The 19,840-nt window shown below is 54.7% G+C and overlaps 1 protein-coding gene across 1 annotated transcript in view; it reads left to right on the forward strand.

Annotated features, from left to right (window-relative positions):
* NOS2 (nitric oxide synthase 2) overlaps nucleotides 1–18,380 on the forward strand; it is a 44,659-nt gene extending 26,279 nt beyond the window's left edge. Inside the window, exons 12-27 of the mRNA XM_032163244.1 lie at nucleotides 453–647; nucleotides 1,670–1,752; nucleotides 2,454–2,598; nucleotides 3,879–3,983; nucleotides 5,301–5,350; nucleotides 5,739–5,913; nucleotides 7,052–7,184; nucleotides 8,603–8,681; nucleotides 9,473–9,654; nucleotides 11,041–11,204; nucleotides 12,155–12,362; nucleotides 13,923–14,010; nucleotides 14,410–14,531; nucleotides 14,976–15,124; nucleotides 16,074–16,268; nucleotides 17,793–18,380. Of these exons, the coding sequence (XP_032019135.1) occupies nucleotides 453–647; nucleotides 1,670–1,752; nucleotides 2,454–2,598; nucleotides 3,879–3,983; nucleotides 5,301–5,350; nucleotides 5,739–5,913; nucleotides 7,052–7,184; nucleotides 8,603–8,681; nucleotides 9,473–9,654; nucleotides 11,041–11,204; nucleotides 12,155–12,362; nucleotides 13,923–14,010; nucleotides 14,410–14,531; nucleotides 14,976–15,124; nucleotides 16,074–16,268; nucleotides 17,793–17,900 (2,181 nt within the window). The 3' untranslated portion in view covers nucleotides 17,901–18,380. The remainder of the gene's footprint in view (nucleotides 1–452; nucleotides 648–1,669; nucleotides 1,753–2,453; nucleotides 2,599–3,878; nucleotides 3,984–5,300; nucleotides 5,351–5,738; nucleotides 5,914–7,051; nucleotides 7,185–8,602; nucleotides 8,682–9,472; nucleotides 9,655–11,040; nucleotides 11,205–12,154; nucleotides 12,363–13,922; nucleotides 14,011–14,409; nucleotides 14,532–14,975; nucleotides 15,125–16,073; nucleotides 16,269–17,792) is intronic.
* Nucleotides 18,381–19,840: the final 1,460 nt, after the last annotated feature.

A 19,840-nucleotide genomic window follows, 5' to 3' on the forward strand; every position in this document is an offset into this window, starting at 1 on the left:
TGGCTCCTTCTTGGCTGAGGAGGCTACAACCCCATGGAAGTGACTCTTAGAACTCTCCACCATAAATCGCTGGGATGGTATTTCCTTTACCTGCCAAAAGGTGCTGTGGTTTAAATTATGCAGATCCAGAGAGAACCATTTGCTGGGAGTCTGGGGAGACCTGTGGGCATGAGAGGCTGGATATTGCCCCCAAAGAGTTAAGGGAGGCCCCCGTGGGACCTGTGGGCTGACCCTGGCTAATGTGCTTTCTTGGGCTCTGTCAGAGGCTCCGCAAGCACCTTCCATTTGGGTGTTTATTTTCAGCAGGCAAGGAGAGGGCCAGGAGGAGCTGCTCTCCCATGTCACAGATTGCCAGGCCTTCCCAGGCACTCTCTGGGAGTGCTGCAGCCAACCGGCCCCTCTCCTGATTCCCCCACCCTTATCTCCACTCCCCTTCTTGCCTTCTGATACAGAAGCAGAATGTGACCATCATGGACCACCACTCGGCTGCAGAATCCTTCATGAAGTACATGCAGAATGAATACCGGTCCCGTGGGGGCTGCCCGGCAGACTGGATTTGGCTGGTCCCTCCCATGTCTGGGAGCATCACCCCCGTGTTTCACCAGGAGATGCTGAACTATGTCCTGTCCCCTTTCTACTACTATCAGGTTAGGGATCTTCCTCTTCTTTCCCTCCTGGGGGCTCAGGTGTGGCTGTATGTGTGTGTGTGTGTGTGTGTGTGTACCTCATGGTTACACATGCAGGGCACAAGGGGAGGCAGAAGTATGTTGTTAGAGCTTTCCAGGCCCCACTCAAGGATGCTGAGCAGCCTTTGTGCATTTCCACGGAGAGTGGCACTGAAGGAAGTGCCTTCCACTGCACCGCTAGTGGCCTGTGGCTCGGATGGGAGGTCTGTCATTACACCTGCTTCCACGGGAGGGTCCGGCAACAGTCACTCAGCAGAGTGCTGAGGGGATTGGCCCCTGAGTCAGACGCTATTGATTCTGCCACTTCCTAGCAATAGGGTCTTGGGTGGGTCCTTTCACCTTTCTGAGCCCTGATCTTCTCATCTCTAAAAGGGATGGGCTTCACTCCACGACAGGGGGTTGTGTGGATCACAAAGTTGGTGTATGGAACAGCTCAGCCCAGTGCCCAACACAGAATGCATTCAGTAACCATGAGCTATTGAGACGAGTTCATTTTGTGCCAAAAAGGATTTGGGTTCGATTTTAAGAAGAGCTTCCTCCATCTAAAGGAAGAGCTTCCTCCATCTACAGGACCTCACATGCAGGGTGACTGCATGTCCTAGGGTCTTGCCTGTTGTAGTAGCCCCTCTTGTTGCTCTCAAAGGTGTCTCGGTTGGGACTGTACATTATGTTGTCTGCCTGGTGATAAGATGCTGAGAGCAAAAGGGAGTGCAGCCTGTTCCTTCCAGGAGGACACTAATGAGAATAAGAGTTAGCCGCCCCCCTCGATGTGCAGGCTCCATGCCAGGCAGTGGAGAGGCAACTCTGGGGGAGAGGCAGCCACAGCCCTCCCTTGCGGGAGTTCAGTGATGGGGGTGGGGCGCAGGCCAGCCTTCTCTTCCAGGCTCACGATGGGTGCGAAGGGTCCTCTACCACTCCAGCATCCATAAGCCGAGCCAAGCCAGGACCCCGTCCTGCCCTCACATCTCCTTTCTTTTCTGAAGGTAGAGGCCTGGAAAACCCATGTCTGGCAGGACGAGAAGCGGAGACCCAAGAGAAGAGAGATTCCATTGAAAGTCTTGGTCAAGTGAGCGGCAGTGGCTAGCACTGATGTGTGAACTATGTCTCTTCCTTCTAGTCAGCCTCTGCCTCCAGTCCTCGAAGGGCAAGAACACAGGGAATGGATGTTCTTTTTGCTTTTGTTTTTGAGACAGGGTCTTACTCTGTCACCCAGGCTGGGGTGTAGTGGTGCCATCACAGCTCACTGCAGCCTCTGCTTCCTGAGCTTAAGTGATCCTCCCACCTGAGCCTCCCAAGTAGTTGGGACCACAGGTACAAACCCATGCCTGACTAATTTTGTTTATTTTTTGTAGAGACGGGGTCTTGCAGTATTGCCCAGGTTGGTCTCGAACTCCTGGGCTCAAGCGATCTTACTGTCTGAGCCTCCCAAAGTGCTGGGATTACAGATGTGAGCCACGGCGCCCTGCCTGGGAATGTATATTCTTCGTGGAATTTGGCTCGCAGAGGTCCAGTCGCCAATTCCAAGGGTCCCCTGCTGCCATTGTTCCAACCTTCTCTCTCCTCCCTTTTCCCAAAGGGGCCTATAGTAGTGGGTGAGGGGAGGAAAAGGGTGAGTTGTCATGATGCATGGCTGGTGAGAAATGTAGCTTGCTTTTCCCTCAACCTGCCCCACATTAAACGCTGTCCCCTCCCATTCCCCTGGTCCCCCATTTTCTTCTGGAAGGCTGACTCAGCACACAACGCCTGCCTGTCTGTCTGTCCCCACAGAGCTGTGCTCTTTGCCTGTATGCTGATGCGCAACACAATGGCGTCCCGAGTCAGAGTCACCATCCTCTTTGCGACAGAGACAGGAAAATCAGAGGCGCTGGCCTGGGATCTGGGGGCCTTGTTCAGCTGTGCCTTCAACCCCAAGGTACCGGCTCAGTGGGTTGGCTGTTGTTTTTCTGCTTGTGTGCAGGGGAGTCTAGGAAAAGTTAAAACGGTTTCCCCGGTCCTGGATGTCTCAGAGTCTTGGATGTGCTAATGTGCATCATAAATCTGGAAGAGGAGGAAAGACTTGTGTGCAGGGATTCCCAAACTTCCACAGTAGATGAATTTTTCATGGTGTTCTGGAGAACACAGTTTGAGAAACACTTTCACAATGAATCCAGGCCTCAATATACATCAGCTGCTCTAGCTGAACTTTTTTCAGGCTCACTGAACACCTGCTCTGCAGGATGCATGTAAAAGGGGGAAGAGATGAGTAAGCTGCAGATAAACAAAAAAAGGCCACAGAGGGTCTGTCTAAGCTCTATCCCCTGCCTTCAGCACTGACGGATAAAATCCAACTCTTAGGGAATGGTGGCCACGTGCTGGGACAGCCCCGGGCTCTGAGGATCTGACAGTGAGTGACGCAGAGCCAGGCCTTGCCCGTGGGGAGCTCTCCAGCATACACCTCACTCTCCCCTCCCAGCGCCCTGCAAAGCAGGCGTCAATGCCATTGTTAATGCACAGAGGAGGAACCTGACTGTTAGACAGGTTGATGGGTTTTTCAGGGTCGCACGGCTTCTAGGAGATGGATGTGACTCTGAGGACAGGGCACAGGCCAGTGTCATGCCACGATGGGATAAGCTGTGGTCTGTGCCACGTAGAGGCCTAGGCCAAGGCGGCACTGACTGATGACCGGGTCAGCCAGGTCGCTGAAAACACCTCTTGGGTCCAAGCCTCACCTGCCGGCTCCCAGGAGTCTGGAACCGCCAGGAGAGTGATGGCAGGTCCCCCATCCTCAGCTGGGTGGCCCTGGATAGAACAGCAAGGCGAGGGCACATTTCCCCGGCCATCCCCTCCAGGCACAGCTGTGACCTGCTCATTCCAATTTTGTGGAAATATTTCCACACATGGAGAATTGCAAATAGTAGTGGACGTGGTGAGAGGCATTTAGACGTGGGAAAGGCAGTATTTTGGAGACAGATCTTCCAGAGCTTGCCGATGGGTTAGCCGTAGGGCTTGAGCGGGGAAGGAGAACAGAGGATGATGTGTTCAAATCGGTTCATTCACCTCCTCTGTGCCACGCCTGTGCCAGGCCCTGGGAGAGACAGATGAGCACAGGAGCCGCAGCCTGGGGACAGTGGGGGAGGAGGCCCAGGGTGTGTGGGCAGGGTAGGGAGGGCCCTACTGGGAGCTGAGGGCTGATGTCCACTGGGTGCCATCCAGGTTGTCTGCATGGATAAGTACAGGCTGAGCTGCCTGGAGGAAGAGCGGCTGCTGTTGGTGGTGACCAGTACGTTTGGCAATGGAGACTGCCCCAGCAATGGAGAGGTGGGTGGCCTAAGGTCTGGCTGGTCTAGGGGGTGGTAGGGCACAGGAGGACCCAGGAAAGGGTGTGGGGAATGCAGCACGTCCTACGGAGGGCGTTTGGGAGTCAGTGCTCAAGTCACTCCGGGTCACTCAAGTCATTTGCCGGCCTCCGTTGTAATTATTGCCGTATGGGAGTGCCACATTTCCTATGACATATTTAACATATTTCTGTGAATGGCCTACCTGTTTGTATTTAAAAATTCATATTTAAAGGAAACTTGTATCACTCTCACAAATGGAAAGCAGCAAAACATAAATTCAATGAAAACAAAATGAAGTTAATGAATTTTAGCTAGATACTATTCCCTGGCCAAGGCCTGCTCTTTGTTTTTTTTGTTTGTTTTTTGTTTTTGGTATGTATGTATGTATGTATGTATTTATTTATTTATTGAGATGGAGTTTTGCTCTTGTTGCCCAGGGTAGAGTGCAATGGTGTGAACTCAGCTCACTGCAAACTCTGCCTCCTGGGTTCAAGTGATTCTCCTGCCTCAGCCTCCCGAGTAGCTGGGATTACAGGCACGTGCCACCACGCCTGGCCAATTTTGTATTCTTTTTTTTTTTAGTAGAGATGGGGTTTCTCCACGTTGGTCAGGCTGGTCTTGAACTCCCAACCTCAGGTGATCTGCCCGCCTCGGCCTCCCAAATTGCTGGGATTATAGGCGTAAGCCACCGTGCTCAGCTATCTTTGTTTTTAAGAAAGAGTACTAGGCAATGAGAGAGGTATTAAAGGTCTATTAGCACCAATGTGAGACTGTCTCTCCAGTGCTCAGAAAAATGAAAATGTAATTGAATGGGAATAACTAAAAAATAAATTATGAAAAGGGAGTAAATACTTGACGCTAGTTCTGCTGGGTCACATACCTCCTGGAATCATCTCGAGTTCCTTGAAAGCCAGCCTTATTGCAGAGACTATAGGACCAATTGTTGCTTCTACCAGGTTCCAAACAGAATCACCGCCCATTAGGAGCCCCTCTGGAGAGGCCCTGCTATAAGGCAGGCCCCCTCTGCCAGGGCTGGATGGGTAGGGGCCCGGCTGTTCCAGGTCCCCCATTAAGGGGCAGGGCCTACACGAGTTGTTACAGTTTAGCTGGAGTGAGAGACAAGCTAAACTTGTCAGCTGACAACCAGGTCCTTGGCCAGGTGGCCCCATACATAAACCAACTTCCGTTGTGGGCCGGGAACCATCTCCTGCCAGCTGTGGCCAGGTTTCCAGAAGAAAGGAAAAAACAGTGTTTTTTCATCCTGGCTTGAGAACTCTGTCGTTCCCTCTCTTTCTAGAAACTGAAGAAATCGCTCTTCATGCTGAAAGAGCTCAACAACAAATTCAGGTAAAGCTTTTTCCCTTGTCCTACACCTCCTAGCCCTTCCCTGTGGACCCAAAGTCTGGGTTCAGGGGATGGAACTGGGTGTGCACAGGGGGTCTTCTCAGAACCGTGCAGGCACAGAGAGACCCTGGGTCTAAGGTCTGTACTCAGAATGTGTCGAGGGTCAAACCACAGAAATCAAGTCCTCTCACAGGTTTGCAGGCCAAGCATGGGGTGGTCATGGGAGTTGGTGACAAGGCTAGAGGATGGAGAGGACCAGAAGGGGGTCCAGCTCCATTCTCCAGCTGGAGGGGGAGAGTCTGAGGCTGGCCCTCCAGGCTATTGGTGCTGGGTGCTGGGTGCCAGGTGCTGCTTGCATGGTACATGAGTCTCTATGTGTGTCCTCGGGCAGGTACGCTGTGTTTGGCCTCGGCTCCAGCATGTACCCTCGGTTCTGCGCCTTTGCTCATGACATTGATCAGAAGCTGTCCCACCTGGGGGCCTCTCAGCTCACCCCGACTGGAGAAGGGGATGAGCTCAGCGGGCAGGAGGATGCCTTCCGCAGCTGGGCCGTGCAAACCTTCAAGGTCAGTTCCCAGCCAGAGCTGCCCCACAGCAGGGACATGACAGGGTGCATTCATGCCTAGGACATCTGTGCTGGGCATCCCAGGTGCCATGACCTCTGCCTGTGGTCCTGTAGATGTGGTCCCAGGCATGGGCCAGGGCCACAAGCCTGAGGGCTTAGGTCATTGCTGCTGTCCCTCAGCCCCCTAGAAGAGCTCCACCCTGTGAACACAACTCTGGGGGAGAAGGTGGCACAGATACCCTCCTGCCCTTAGGGAGCTTTTAGTTTAAGGTCTTTCCCCCACTGACTACCTAGGTCACCTCTTAACTACTGTGTCTGTTTCAGTCTTACAGCCACAGAGAGCCTGGGGACAGACACCACACAGTGGCAGATCCACTTTGGATCCACTCAGTATCTCCATAGCTCTTTATTGCTGTGATTGGCCCCAGTCACTTAGGGAACTCGTCACTCATGCAGAGCGTCACTCAGCAGTGGTGCTTAGGAGCATCAGCTTGCATCGGGGCAGGCTTGGTTCCAAAGCCGGGGCCTCCTCCATGTGGCTCCACATCAGGAACATAGGAGCAATCAGACCTCTCCCAGTGTGGGCGTGAGGATACAACAAGATCATGTCAATATTGGCATTCATAATGCTTGGGCACAGTGGAGCGTGCCTGGAATCCAAGCACTTTAGGAGGCTGAGGTGGGCAGATCGCTTGAGCCCAGGAGCTCGAAACTAGCCTGGGTAACATGTGAAACCTGCCTCTACTGAAAATACAGAAAATTGGCTGGGCTTGGTTGTGCCCACCTGTAGTCTCACCTACTCGGGAGGCTGAGGCGGGAGGATTGCTTGAGCCCAGGAGGTTGGAACTTCAGTGAGCTATGATGGCACCACTGTACTCCAGCCTGGGTGACTGAGTGAGACCCTGTCTCAAAACAAAAACAAAGCAGTATTTATAATAGTAGCAATAGCTACTATGGGCCAAGCCCAGACACCTCTTTGAGTCCTTGCTGTCACCCTATCAGGTAAGTGTGCTTCGAAGTTACACGAAGCACACGGCTCAGTGTTTGGCCCATGGTAAGCGCCTAAAAAGTGGTAGGCCCAGTGGTGGGGATGCTGCTGCTGCTGACCATTAACCCCAGTCTGCTCCACCTTCTTCCAGGCAGCCTGTGAGACGTTCGATGTCCGAGGCAAACAGCACATTCAGATCCCCAAGCTCTACACCTCCAATGTGACCTGGGACCCGCACCGCTACAGGCTTGTGCAGGACTCACAGCCTTTGGACCTCAGCAAAGGTACCTGCTTCTCTGCAGCACACGGGGCTTGTTTGTGTTGGGGTCTGAGCCCTGAGCCTGTGGTCAAGGAGACCCCCAGGTCTTTCTGAACAGAGACAGCTGGCCTCAGGGCCTCCCTCTCACTGCATGCAAGAGCCTGTTAGGGTACAAGACTCAAGGCTCTGAGGGAGGCTGTTTCACAGGGAGCCCCAAGAGGGCGGTGGAGACAGAAGGGGTCAGCGTCTGCTGTGGGCCTACTATGTGTCAGGCACTGTGCGGGGCTCCTGGCCCACATGGGCTAAATGAGCCTGGACACTCCTCCTGGGAGAAAGGCACAAATGGAGAAATTGCAGTTCAGGGAGGTGAAGCAAGCTGCTAGCCTGTGGCCACATTGGGGTCTGAGCCCCCCAGCCTTCCAGCCGCGAAGGCAGCCAAGTGTCATGAAGAAGGCATCACAGAGGCGATTCCAGGCTGTAGTGGTGAACTCTCCACTCTGCACCCCCAGGTGCTGTGCCCTGTGCCCTGTGCCCTGTCTAAGATAGTCCTGAAGGTTTCTACATGTTTAAGGTATCCCCAACGTCAACGATGCTCTCCTGTGGATCCCAAGCCATGAAGATGTCCTGGGACTTTCCATTTTTAGGTTCCTAAATTGAATTTCCCAACACCTAGAAGCAGTACCTAGAAGCTGCCCTGTATCAGATCAAGGACGTTTTTTTTTTTTTGAGACGGAGTCTCGGTCTGTCATCCAGGCTGGAGTGCAGTGGTGCGATTCCCTCTTACTGCAACCTCCGCCTCCTGGCTTCAAGTGACTCTCGTGTAGCTGGGATTATAGGCACTACCACCATGCCTGGTTTCAGTATGTTGGCCAGTCTGGTCTCAAACTCCTGACCTCCGGTAATCCACCTGCCACGGCCTCCAAAAGTGCTGGGATTACAGGCATGAGCCACCATGCCCAGCCTGGACCAAGGATCTTTATTTGTGGAATAAAAGGAAGAAAAAGAAAACCCCGGGCTGGGCGTGGTGGCTCACGCCTGTAATCCCAGCACTTTGGGAGTCCGAGGGGGGCAGATCACGAGGTCAGGAGATCGAGACCATCCTGGCTAACACGGCGAATGAAACCCCATCTCTACTAAAAAAAAAAATAGCCAGGCGTGGTGGCGGGCGCCTGTGGTCCCAGCTACTCTGGAGGCTGAGGCAGGAGAATGGCGTGAACCCGAGAGGTGGAGCTTACAGTGAGCCGAGATCGCGCCACTGCACTCCAGCCTGGGCGACAGAGCGAGACTCCATCTCAAAAAAAAAAAAAAGAAAACCCCAATGGCCAGCTCAGCAGGATGCCTCAAGGGTGGTGTTCAGGTGTCACTGACTCAGACATGTGGGGGCTTCCCCTACCTACGCTCAAGATCCACTTTGCCATTTCACCATCTCTGTGTCCTCCACAGCCCTCAGCAGCATGCACGCCAAGAATGTGTTCACCATGAGGCTCAAATCTCGGCAGAATCTACAGAGTCCAACATCCAGGTAAGGGAAAGTGCAGGGCTTCGTGGGTGATACTCTGTCGATTTTATTTTAATGAATGAAAGATCAGAAGTCAGTCTTTGAAGGGAGAGGAGAGGAGCATCTGCTGGCATTAGCAGCCACACTGTCGGTAGGACCGGCCCACCTGGTAACCTGCGGCCACCAGTGATTTTACATCTACTTTTGGTTAACCACGGGCCATTTTTCCAGCTTGGGCTCTAAGCATCTGCTCCACTTCCTCTCCTTCCTCATTGAACTCTTTCACTAAAAGGAGAGTGCAAGAGAGATTTAAACTGTTTGACTCATTCTTAAGAACTTTCAGGAAAAGTGTTGGCAGGGAAGGAAATTTCCCAGCTCTGGGAAAGAGCCTTGTGGATTATCTGCAGGTTTCATTGATCTGTGCTGTCCTCCCCACATGCATTAGGAAAACTGGCCTTGGTTCTAATAAGAACAGGGTTTGTCCTGGTGACAAGGAAAGGTTTCTTCTGATATCCACGTATCTCCAAGGAGGATGCTTTCTTTAGGCAGAGGCTGTAGCCAAGCCCTCGGGGGGCTCCAAGGGCTGCTGGGAAGGGGTGGGCCCCCCTCCTCCCCAGAGGGAAGCTCCTGGGGCCCTCTTAATCACCCCTGGCTGTGAGGATGCCTCATCCCAAGCTCAGGGTGGTGGCCCAGGCTTGTAGAACCAGCCAGGAAAATGAAAGGAGGGCACACTTCCTGGGGAATCTCGCCTGCCCGTCAGGGAACCCTGGAGGAAATCCTGCAATGTCACCTGAGGCTTCATTTTCCTTCCCCAGCCGTGCCACCATCCTGGTGGAACTCTCCTGTGAGGAGGGCCAAGGCCTGAACTACCTGCCGGGGGAGCATCTTGGGGTTTTCCCAGGCAACCAGCCGGCCCTCGTCCAAGGCATCCTGGAGCGAGTGGTGGACAACCCCGCGCCCCACCAGACAGTGCGCCTGGAGGCCCTGGATGAGAGCGGTGAGCCCCGGGCCAGAAAGCCAGTGCTGCCTGGCATCCTCCGGCCACCCCATCTGGCTGAGGGGCTGAGCCTGAGCCTGCCGGTGACAGCCATCCCTGTCCTTCCTGCTGAGAGGGCGGGCCGCCAAAGCTTCTGTGAAAGCAGCTGTGGAAACAGTCCCAGCCCATAAGGCATGGCTCCCTGGCCTTAGTTTCCCCAATGATAACAACATCCCCCTCAATGCAGTGTCCAAAGTCAGAAAGTGGGATGAGCTGGGTGTGGTGGCTCATGCCTGTAATCTCAGCACTTTGGGAGGCTGTGGCGGGTGGATCACTTGAGGTCAGGAGTCTGAGACGATCCTGGTCAACATGGCAAAACCCCACCTCTACTAAAAATACAAAAATAATTAGCCAGGAATGGTGGTACATGCCTGTAATCCCAGCCACTCGGGAGGCTGAGGCACGAGAATCGCTTGAAGCCAGGAGGTGGAGGTTGCAGTGATCTGAGATCTCGCCACTGCACTCCAGCCTGGGTGACAGAGACTCCATCTCAAAAGAATAAAAAAAGTGGGATCAGAGAAACAGAGCCCGGCAGTGTCCCCCACTGTCCAGGAGAAAGTGAGAGAACCTGAGACGTGGGGATGAGGACACAGATGTCCTTGTGACTGTAGGGTGATGGATGTGGTTCATCAGGACTCTGTTCCAGAGGAGATAATGTCATGCTCATATTTTTACCCAATATTTACAAAGCATCTGTGTACCAGGCACAGCACCAACTATCATGGCACAATTTCATTCAGTGCTCATGCCAACCCAGCAAGAGAGGTTGTGGTATCAGATCTGTTTCACAGGGAGGGAACCCAAGGCCCAGAGGCTTCAGTCACCTTGGAAGTGGGGAGCCAGGGTTTGAACCCATGTCTTCTGGCCCCAGGGTCTGTGCTGTGACTGCCCTGCATGCTTCCCCCTGCGACTTCCCTTTGGGCTCATCTTCTGCTCACCCAGCACCTCTTGGTACAGCACCAGGGGACTGCAGTCATGGGCTTCTCTCTAAGTGAACAACTGGCCTGTGAGGTATCCATTAGTCTTTGGTGGATTTAGTCCTTGTGAGTCTGTAGATCACTGGTGAGTGTCTTGCTAAAGTTCAGGTCTGGGCCAGAGAAGGACATGGTTAGTTCATCAGGACCACGCCAACTTAGTGCCCCTTTGGGGGCTGGTGATCAGCCTTCCCTGGCAGTCCTTTCTCCATGTGCCACCTTCTTCCTGCCTTTTGCTCTTAGAGCCAGGTCTTTAGAGCCTCCTTTCCCCTGCAGCTGGAGAATAGGGGGTGTCTGCCTGGGGGCCTCGCTACCTTCTGAGAATCCCGAATGGGGCCTCTTTTCCATCTTGACACCTTCCTTCCCCATCCAGGCAGCTACTGGGTCAGTGACAAGAGGCTGCCCCCCTGCTCACTCAGCCAGGCCCTCACCTACTTCCTGGACATCACCACTCCCCCAACCCAGCTGCTGCTCCAAAAGCTGGCCCAGGTGGCCACAGAAGAGCCGGAGAGACAGAGGCTGGAGGCCTTGTGTCAGGTGAGGATCAGGGCTGGGGGCCCCAGCATGTGGGGAGCCAGAGCCCAGAGCTGGTCTTTAACTTCCAAGAGGGATCCACACCAGGTTCCCAAAGCGAGACTTGTCAAAGGCTGGTGGGAAGCCAGGCATCGTCCGCTGGCCCATGTCTAGGACACAGTTGTGTTGACTGAACTGAGTTTTTCCAAGTGTCTGCAGGATGCAACCAGAGTGCACTGCCTTGGACATTAGCTAGAAAGGGGAGCCGTCCTTATCTGTCTTTGCTTTCCCCAAAACTGGAATAAACTTGTCACTTAAGATGTATTGGGGGATGGATGGTGTGGAAGAATGGATAAATGGGCATAATGAACAGAGTGACAGATGGAGAGCTGAATTAATAAGTTAATGAGAGAATGCATTAACTCACCTGCAACTGTCTGGTTCCAAGTCTTTGCAAAAGGCACTGGTTGTCATTATTATCATCATCATTATAGCTAATTATCTCAATTTCAACTACCTCCACCGCCATTATTCTGTGGCTGCAATGTACTAACTTGGCACATGCTTTCTCATTTAATTCCCATAACATCCCCACAAGGCAGGCAATACTATCCTTGTTTCACAAACGGTAATTGGGACAAGATTCCACAGCTAGTGAGGACACCCAGCCAAGATTTGAACCCAGGTCTGATTGGTTCCAAAGCCTTGCCCCAAATAAATTACAATAAAGATTTGACCCCTGCCCATGAGTTGCCGACAGTGGAGGTCACACAAGTTAGATAAATGTACTGGACTGAGTTCCTCCAGGACAGGCACTATTTCTTCTCAAGCTTGGTAGTCTCAGCACCCTGGACAGTGCCTGGCACATGGACTTGTTTGCTGAGTGAGTGAGTGAATGAATACTGGGTTGTGACAGCCTTTTCCCCAAAGCGGGGCAGGCACCCTGAGTCACTGACATCACCCTTGGCTTTCAGCCCTCAGAGTACAGCAAGTGGAAGTTCACCAACAGCCTCACGTTCCTGGAGGTGCTAGAGGAGTTCCCATCCCTGCGGGTGTCTGCTGGCTTCCTGCTTTCCCAGCTCCCCATTCTGAAGCCCAGGTTCTACTCCATCAGCTCCTCCCAGGATCACACGCCCACAGAGATCCACCTGACTGTGGCCGTGGTCACCTACCACACCCGAGGTGAGCCGGGGGCAGAGGCTCTGGAACAGCCCCTCTCCGCCCGTTATTGGACATCTGTTCATCAACTCGGATTCAGCTCCCTCATCAGTTCAAGGAGGGAGGGAACACCCACAGCCCAGAGTTGTTAACAGTATTAGGAGGTGTGTGGGAGAGATCTCTAGGAACCAGGCACTAAACCAAGCCTTCTGTATGTGTAAGATCAGTCACATTGTGGGGTAGGCACTGTGTGCATTTTACAGGTGGCACAGAAAGTCACACTGTTAGTAAGTGGAGAACTGAGATTCGGACCTGGGTAGTCTAACTGCTGAGTCCAAGTCCTCCACCACTCCACTGTCCCACTACTCTTGGGACAATTTAATGAGATCAGACGTGGAGAGCACCCAATGCCTGGTGGGAGGCCAGTGGTTCTTAGTCTTCCCGATCGTGCAGCCTGAACGCAGGGGAGATTCTGCATTGATTATTCATTCACTCACTGAGCTATTCAGGGGGTGCCCGGCACTGGGGTGGGTATGGAAATGCAACAGACATCAGCCCTGCCCTCAGGGAGCATCTAGAGGCAGCAGTGGAGAGATAGGCATAGAAATAATTAGCTGATTTTCATTGTGCTGAAGCCAAGAAGGAAAGGTCAGGGTCACTGAGGGAAGCGAAGCGGGGGGTGACGCTGCCATAGAGTGGGAGGCCAACATCTCGTCCAGGTGGTCTCGGCTCCACCACTGGCCTCTGCCCCCTGCCCTGCCCTCTGTAACTGAGCGTTGCCTGGGTTGGCAAAGCTGGGAGCTGCCCACACTTCCCAGCCCTCTGTCCTCAAGAAGCAAAAACACAGTTTCTAAAACCTTGGCAGAGACTCTGTTTGCCCTGCTAGAGAACACCCACCCAGACCAGGAGAGGAGAAGCAGACGTGTCCTGTGAGATCAGAATTTAATCCCGAGGAAAACCAGGGGGACCTCTGCAGTTGGTTGGAGGCCTCCTTCAAGTGCTGGGCCATTGTAAATGGAACACAATGCAGAGAAACCTCCTGGGTTTCTACAAGCCCGGGAGGGCCCACTGAGGAGGAAAGCGAGGTGCCAGAGCAGGCTGAAATGCGCGGAGCTCATCCACCACCCAGGGTTGCTACCAGCAAGGGACACGCCCATGAGCACACAGCAGTAGCCACCCTGAGGGGCCACTTCATGCTGCTGTCAGTGGAGCTCAGTGGTGAGCTGGGGGTGCTCCTGGAGAAACTCTTTGGAAGGAGCACTGGAGTAGGAGTCAGGGAAGCTGAGCTGTCTTGATTCCACCGCGACCTGAGTGACCTTTTTCAAGTCACTTTTCCTCTCTCCGTCTCAGTTTCTGCTTGGGCAGAAGGAGCAACTTGCAGCCTCTCTAAGTCCCTTTCAACTTTCCTCAGCTCCGCGCTCACAGAGGGTGGATCTCAGAACCAGGAGGACAAACAGCTGCTCACTGAGTCCTGAGAGTGCCTGAGTGGGGGCGTCCAAGGAGGCCGTGGTGTGGGCGGAGCAGCTGGTACAGTTTGCGCATGGGCAGTGGGGGGACGTTGGTCACTTTGTGTTATCGTTGCAGATGGCCAGGGTCCCCTGCACCACGGCGTCTGCAGCACATGGCTCAACAGCCTGAAGCCCCAAGACCCAGTGCCCTGCTTTGTGCGGAAGTAAGCACCCCTTCCACTCTGTCCCCTGTGGGGCCGCCGACCCGTGGGAGTTCCGGGAGGAAAGGGAGGGATCTGGGGTTTAGGAGACGCTCGGAGCCCCTTGGCCCATAAAGAAGGCACTGGGGTCACACTGGTGTGGCTGTCTCTAGCAGGGACAGCGATGACAGGTGAGTCTCAAGAGTCCAGTGAGCTAGACCCTTTTTCAGAAGGACCTGGGGGAGGTGCTGGTGGCTGGACAGAAGGGAAGCAGCCTGCAGGACGTGGGAAATCAAACAGGAGCTTCTTGTCCTCCCCACCCCCTCACGACCGCCTCCCACAGGCCCAGCTCCTCAGCCATCCTGTGTGTGCGTGGGCCCGGGGTGTCTGAGGACTGGCTGCCTCTTCTCCTGTCCTCTTCAGTGCCAGCGGCTTCCACCTCCCCGAGGACCCCTCCCATCCTTGCATCCTCATCGGGCCTGGCACAGGCATCGCGCCCTTCCGCAGTTTCTGGCAGCAGCGGCTCCATGACTCCCAGCACAAGGGTAAGGCTGGAGGCTTCCCAGGTGGGAGGGGCACCAGCGGCCAGCGCCTGCCTAGGAGCAGAACCGCAGTCCCACGAACGGTTGCTGGACCTCTCTGGAGGGAAGGCCTCCCAAGGTTGCCTCCCTGTGCGGGCCTCTGTGGGTTAGAATGGCCGCCTTTCCGTCTCCCGCATAGTAGCCGGGGCTCCCTCTCCTGGGAGTGGAGGTAACGGGAAAGTCCCTGGTTTTGACCTCCGATGGGCTGAGGGAATTCTGCATCTGCATTTTCAGTTATGTGACTATGGATGAGTGATCTGAATGCCCTGGGCCTCAGTTTTCTCATCCGTAAAGTGGGGATAATGCTATTAAATAGCTAGTGGGAGTGAAGTGAGAATTCCAGTTGGGCTTGGAGCCGTGGCGCCCTCTGGTGGCCAATTTGGTAACAACAGCCCGGGACTCCTGCAGGAGTGCGGGGAGGCCGGATGACCTTGGTGTTTGGGTGCCGCCGCCCAGATGAAGACCACATCTACCAGGAGGAGATGCTGCAGATGGCCCAGAAGGGGGTGCTGCATGCGGTGCACACAGCCTATTCCCGTCTGCCTGGCAAGCCCAAGGTAAATGCAGCCTCGAAGCAGGTGAAGCATTACACACAAGGCTCCAGTGTGAGCCCTGGGTCCCCACAGGCCCCTCGCCTCGCTCAGCCTTTACCTCCTCAGCTCTAAAATGCTGGTAATTCACGACCATCAGAGTGATGCTGTGAAGAGCGTTACACCCTCTCATACAGCAGAAGCGACAGGCCTGGAGAGGTTCAGGGCTACCTAGGTCACACGTGGGTTAAGCCCAGAGCTCAGCCTGCCGAAGGTCCCCAGCAGGCCCCCTGGGACAGGCAACTGCCCAGGGAGAGGTGGTCCAGGCTGGCTATGCTCAAGCCTTGCAAGGCTGGAGGGCGGCCGACGCTTCCACCATGGCCCTCAGAGGGACTCTGCTGTCCCCAGGGCCGCGTTGCCCACTGAGCCTGTGGTGTCAGAATAGACTCTCGGCCTTCACACATTTGTTCCATCAGGGCACCTCTTGGGCCCAGTGCTCTGTGCCCAGTGCTGGGGCCACTGGGCATCCTGTGTGGAGCAGGAGCAGAGTCCCCGACTGACTCCTGGACCTTCTATCTGGGGAGCCTGGGATCCGTACCCTGCAGGGACCTGATGGACAGTCTGCATTGAGAGGCTCCCTTTTCTGGGGTGTAGGGAGAGCCCTGGGCAGGGGGACTGCCTTCATTGATGCCTCTTTGAAGCATGGCAAATTCAGAGACAGTCTGGGATCCCCACTGGAAGGTCAGCCCCTTGAGGGCAGGACTGTGTCCAGCATTTATCTCTGTAATCCCAGCCCAGCCCCAGGGGCATCCGTGCGCCTCATCCTAAACCTGACCCCATGCAAGGTCCTGGCTGGGAGGGGACTCACTCCTCACCCCTTAGTGCCCTCTCCCCACCTCCCTGAGGCCAGCAGGCCTACCTGCAAGCCTTGTCCCCAGCAGCTGGGGACTGAACCCACTGTTTCCTCTGGTTTCAGGTCTATGTTCAGGACATCCTGCGGCAGCAGCTGGCCAGCGAGGTGCTCCGTGTGCTCCACGAGGAGCCGGGCCACCTCTATGTTTGCGGGGATGTGCGCATGGCCCGGGACGTGGCCCACGCCCTGAAGCAGCTGGTGGCTGCCAAGCTGAAACTGAATGAGGAGCAGGTCGAGGACTATTTCTTTCAGCTCAAGGTATAATAGTGGGTGTGTGGGCTGAGGGTGCTGGCCAAGGGCACAGGCCATTGGAGCCAGGACCAGGGGTGGCAGGTAGACCCGGGGAGTCAGGCCCAGAAAAGTTCTGGACCCCAACAGAATCTTGGCAGTGGCTGAGATCTGAGCTGGGTGGGCTGTCAGAAGGCCCTACTGCACATCCTAGACTGGTTGGCAGCTTTGAGAAGTCAGGTGAATGTGTTCCATTTTTCCATCTGTGGAATGCGGGCAGGAGAGTCTCCCTGGCCTCTCCCCAAACCCCCCTTTCAGAAAGTATCTGTGTGGCCAAAGCAAGGCTGTGAACACAAGGGAGAGCAAGACTGCTCCCTGTCAGCCTCATGTGAACCTCACACTTCTTATTTACACCCAGGCTGGCGTCTGCTCACCCTCATCCCTCCAGCAGGATGGGCTTGCATTTTATGGATGATGATAGTGGTGATATTTATCAAGGGCTTACACTGGGCATGCTGCTTGCCAAGGATTCTCATGTGACATTTCATTCAGTCCTGCCGAGGACTTTATGAGGGAGGCACCCCGTTTTACAGAGGGAAGGGGGCCTACGGGGTCCATAGCAGTAAATGTGAGAGCCTAGAGTTCAGTCTGCCTCTCTCTGGTTCCAAACCCTGTGATTGTCACTTCCATACTCTCCCTAAGACACTTTCAGACGTTCAACTGAACATTTATTGAGCAGCTACTATGTGCTAGGGATAGAGCAGTAAATGAATCAGGCAAAAATTCTTTACATTCTACTGGGGCTGACAAACCCAAATAAGGAAGAGGTGTAGTGCCTCAGAGAAAAACGGCAGGAAACAGCCCAGGGAATGCTGGGGACTGTAATTTTAAATAGGGTGGCCAGGGAAGGTGGAGCTGGAAGGTGGCATCTGAGAATAAACCTGAGATGGTGAGGAGGAGCCCTGTGGATACTGAAGGAAACACACTGGGCTGTTCTGGAGGAGCAGCAGGCACAAAGGCCCCGGGGGTGAGTTAAGCTGGTGTGTTTGAAGAACAGTGAGGAGATAACAGGCATTTCCCCAAACGTGTTCAATGGGTCGGTAGACAGTTGGCATCAAAAAGGTTCCAAGGTCGAATAGCCTGGGACATGCTTAGTTAAGGCAAAGCAAACACGTTGCTTTACTACAAGACTTCTGGGAGCCTTCAGCATGCTGCTGTTCATCAGGACCCTTCAAGGCTGGAAGGAAAGAAAGGACGTAGCATTTCCCAAATGTATTTATCTCAGAGCTCACACTTCCTGGAGTATCTTGGGTGGGGGATGAGCACTGGGCAGGAAATGGGAATGCCAAGTAAAGCTTTGGAGATGGTTAGAGGGCCCGCACCAGAGCAGGTGCTGAGCGGGGTTAGGGTCTAAACCAGATTCAAGCACAATCTAAGTATAACAGTTGGGAAGAGAGATGGCTCATGAAGGTCCATGTGATAGGGAAGCTGGGCAACCCCAGGGGCTCATCCCAGCCTGGACTTGACACATTGGTCTCTGTTTTTACCTAAAAGAGCCAGAAGCGCTATCATGAAGATATCTTTGGTGCTGTATTTCCCTACGAGGTGAAGAAGGACAGGGCGGCGGTGCAGCCCAGCAGCCTGGAGATGTCAGCGCTCTGACAGCCCATAGGAGGGGTTAAAGCTGCCAGCACAGAACTTAAGGATGGAGCCAGCTCTGCGTTATCTGAGGTCACAGGGCCTGGGGAGATGGAGGAAAGCGATATCCCTCAGCCTGCAGTCTTATTTCCTCACGTTGCTCCCCATCAAGCCCTTTACTTGACCTCCTACCAAGAAGCACCCCAGATTGATTGGAGCCTCCTCTCTCAAGCTGGGGCCTCCCTGGTCCCTTGGAGACGAAATCTTAAATGCCAGGCCTGGCAAGTGGGTGAAAGATGGAACTCGCTGCTGGGTGCACCACTTCAAGTGACCACCAGGAGGTGCTGTTGCACCACTGTGTATTTAACTGCCTTGTGTACAGTTATTTATGCCTGTGTATTTAAAAAACTAACACCCCAGTCTGTTCCCCATGGCCACTTGGGCCTTCCCTGTATGATTCCTTGATGGAGATATTTATATGAATTGCATTTTATTTTAATCACATTGTATGTGTGTGTGGTGGGTGTTTTGTAGGGAAAGCTCTCCTCATGGTGGGGAGCTGGTGGGTGTCGCAGCCTGGACAGATCCCCGACAGAGGGACACCCCAGGCAGGCCATGGCTCCTCTGAAATGGCTGCCAGGTGTGACAGCAGTGGATGGAGCTTCATGCTGGTCCAAAGACCTGTGGTGGGGCAGGGGACGCAGGCCTGCCTTCCACACAAAGGATCTGAAACGGGGTCTGGCGAGGGTGGGATTCTCGCATGAGGCCAGTGCTTTAGGGAAGGTCTTGAGCTTCTTCTTGGACACTGTCTTAGAAAGCGTTTTGCTCTGGGGCCACCAGTCTCATGCGAGTTTGGCCAGTATGGATGTGGTCCCTGGGAAGGCAGCCTGTCGAGGCGAGTGTGGGCCACAGCATCCTCGCCTGAGGGACTGGGGACCCTCCTGGGTTTGGAGCAGGCCAAGGAAGGCTTCTTAGGAGACTGGGCCCCATTTCCTTCTCCTGGTCAGAACCAAAAAACGAGCTCAGCGGCAGTCACTGGGGTCCTGGCATCACACGGCTCCCAGCTTAGGTTTGGCCTCTGCCTCCTGGGTGCCCTGGCCGACTTCGCCCCCTCCCCCGCCACCTTCCCCGCCACCTTCCCCTTCTAGCAGTAGCATCTCAGGGGCAGGAGAAGCAGGAGAAGGGGCAGTGCCAACGTCAGGCTCCAGGAAAGCTCCATGCCCTGCGCGACAGCCGTGCATCTCAGCAACAAGGCCAGGAGTCCGCTCCGGACCAGGGCTTCCCAGCTTTAATGTGCGCGCCTCGTCTGGGGTCCTGTGAAAACAGAGACTCTGATCTTGCAGGTCGGGTGGGCTGCGGGATGCTGCGTTTCCAGCAAACTCCTGGGTACTGCTGGTGCCATGGCTCTGAGGACTACTGTGGGGCCTGAGGAACTGGATTCTTACTGGGCTGAGCAGGATATGTTGGCATCACCTGGACGCAGAGCTGGGCTTCCTGGCAGTGGCCCAGTGGCTGGCAGAACCCCACACGTGGACACTGAGCCGCTTTTCCCATGCAAGCCCTAACCCCTAATGCCGGGGAGACCCACAGTGGAACACACACCCAGATGGTGCCTCGGGTCGGCTTCTCCTGACCCCCCTCCCCAAGCCACCTCCTCCCACTGGGACGCCAGGTCTGAGGAGCCAGCTCTGACCCTGCTGTGGCCCTCACAGGTTCTGCCCCAGCCCCTCTCCCATCTTGGAGGCATGGGGCTGTTTCCTGGGGTCCCCCATTACCACCGTCCTGTGTCTGAGACTCCTGCCCAAAAGGCTAGAGCTCCAGCCTGCTTTCTCCAACACCCTCATGGGATTTGCGAGGGGCCCTCTGGGAGGAGGTGTGGGGTCAGGACCCCCTTCCCAAAGGGAGTCCATGCTTTCCCATCCCACTCCTCTCGGCAGCGCCCCCAGCCCGATTCCACAGACTCC

This window comes from Hylobates moloch, unplaced genomic scaffold (genome assembly GCF_009828535.3).
Source record: "Hylobates moloch isolate HMO894 unplaced genomic scaffold, HMol_V3 SCAFFOLD_10, whole genome shotgun sequence".
Lineage (NCBI taxonomy): Eukaryota > Metazoa > Chordata > Mammalia > Primates > Hylobatidae > Hylobates > Hylobates moloch.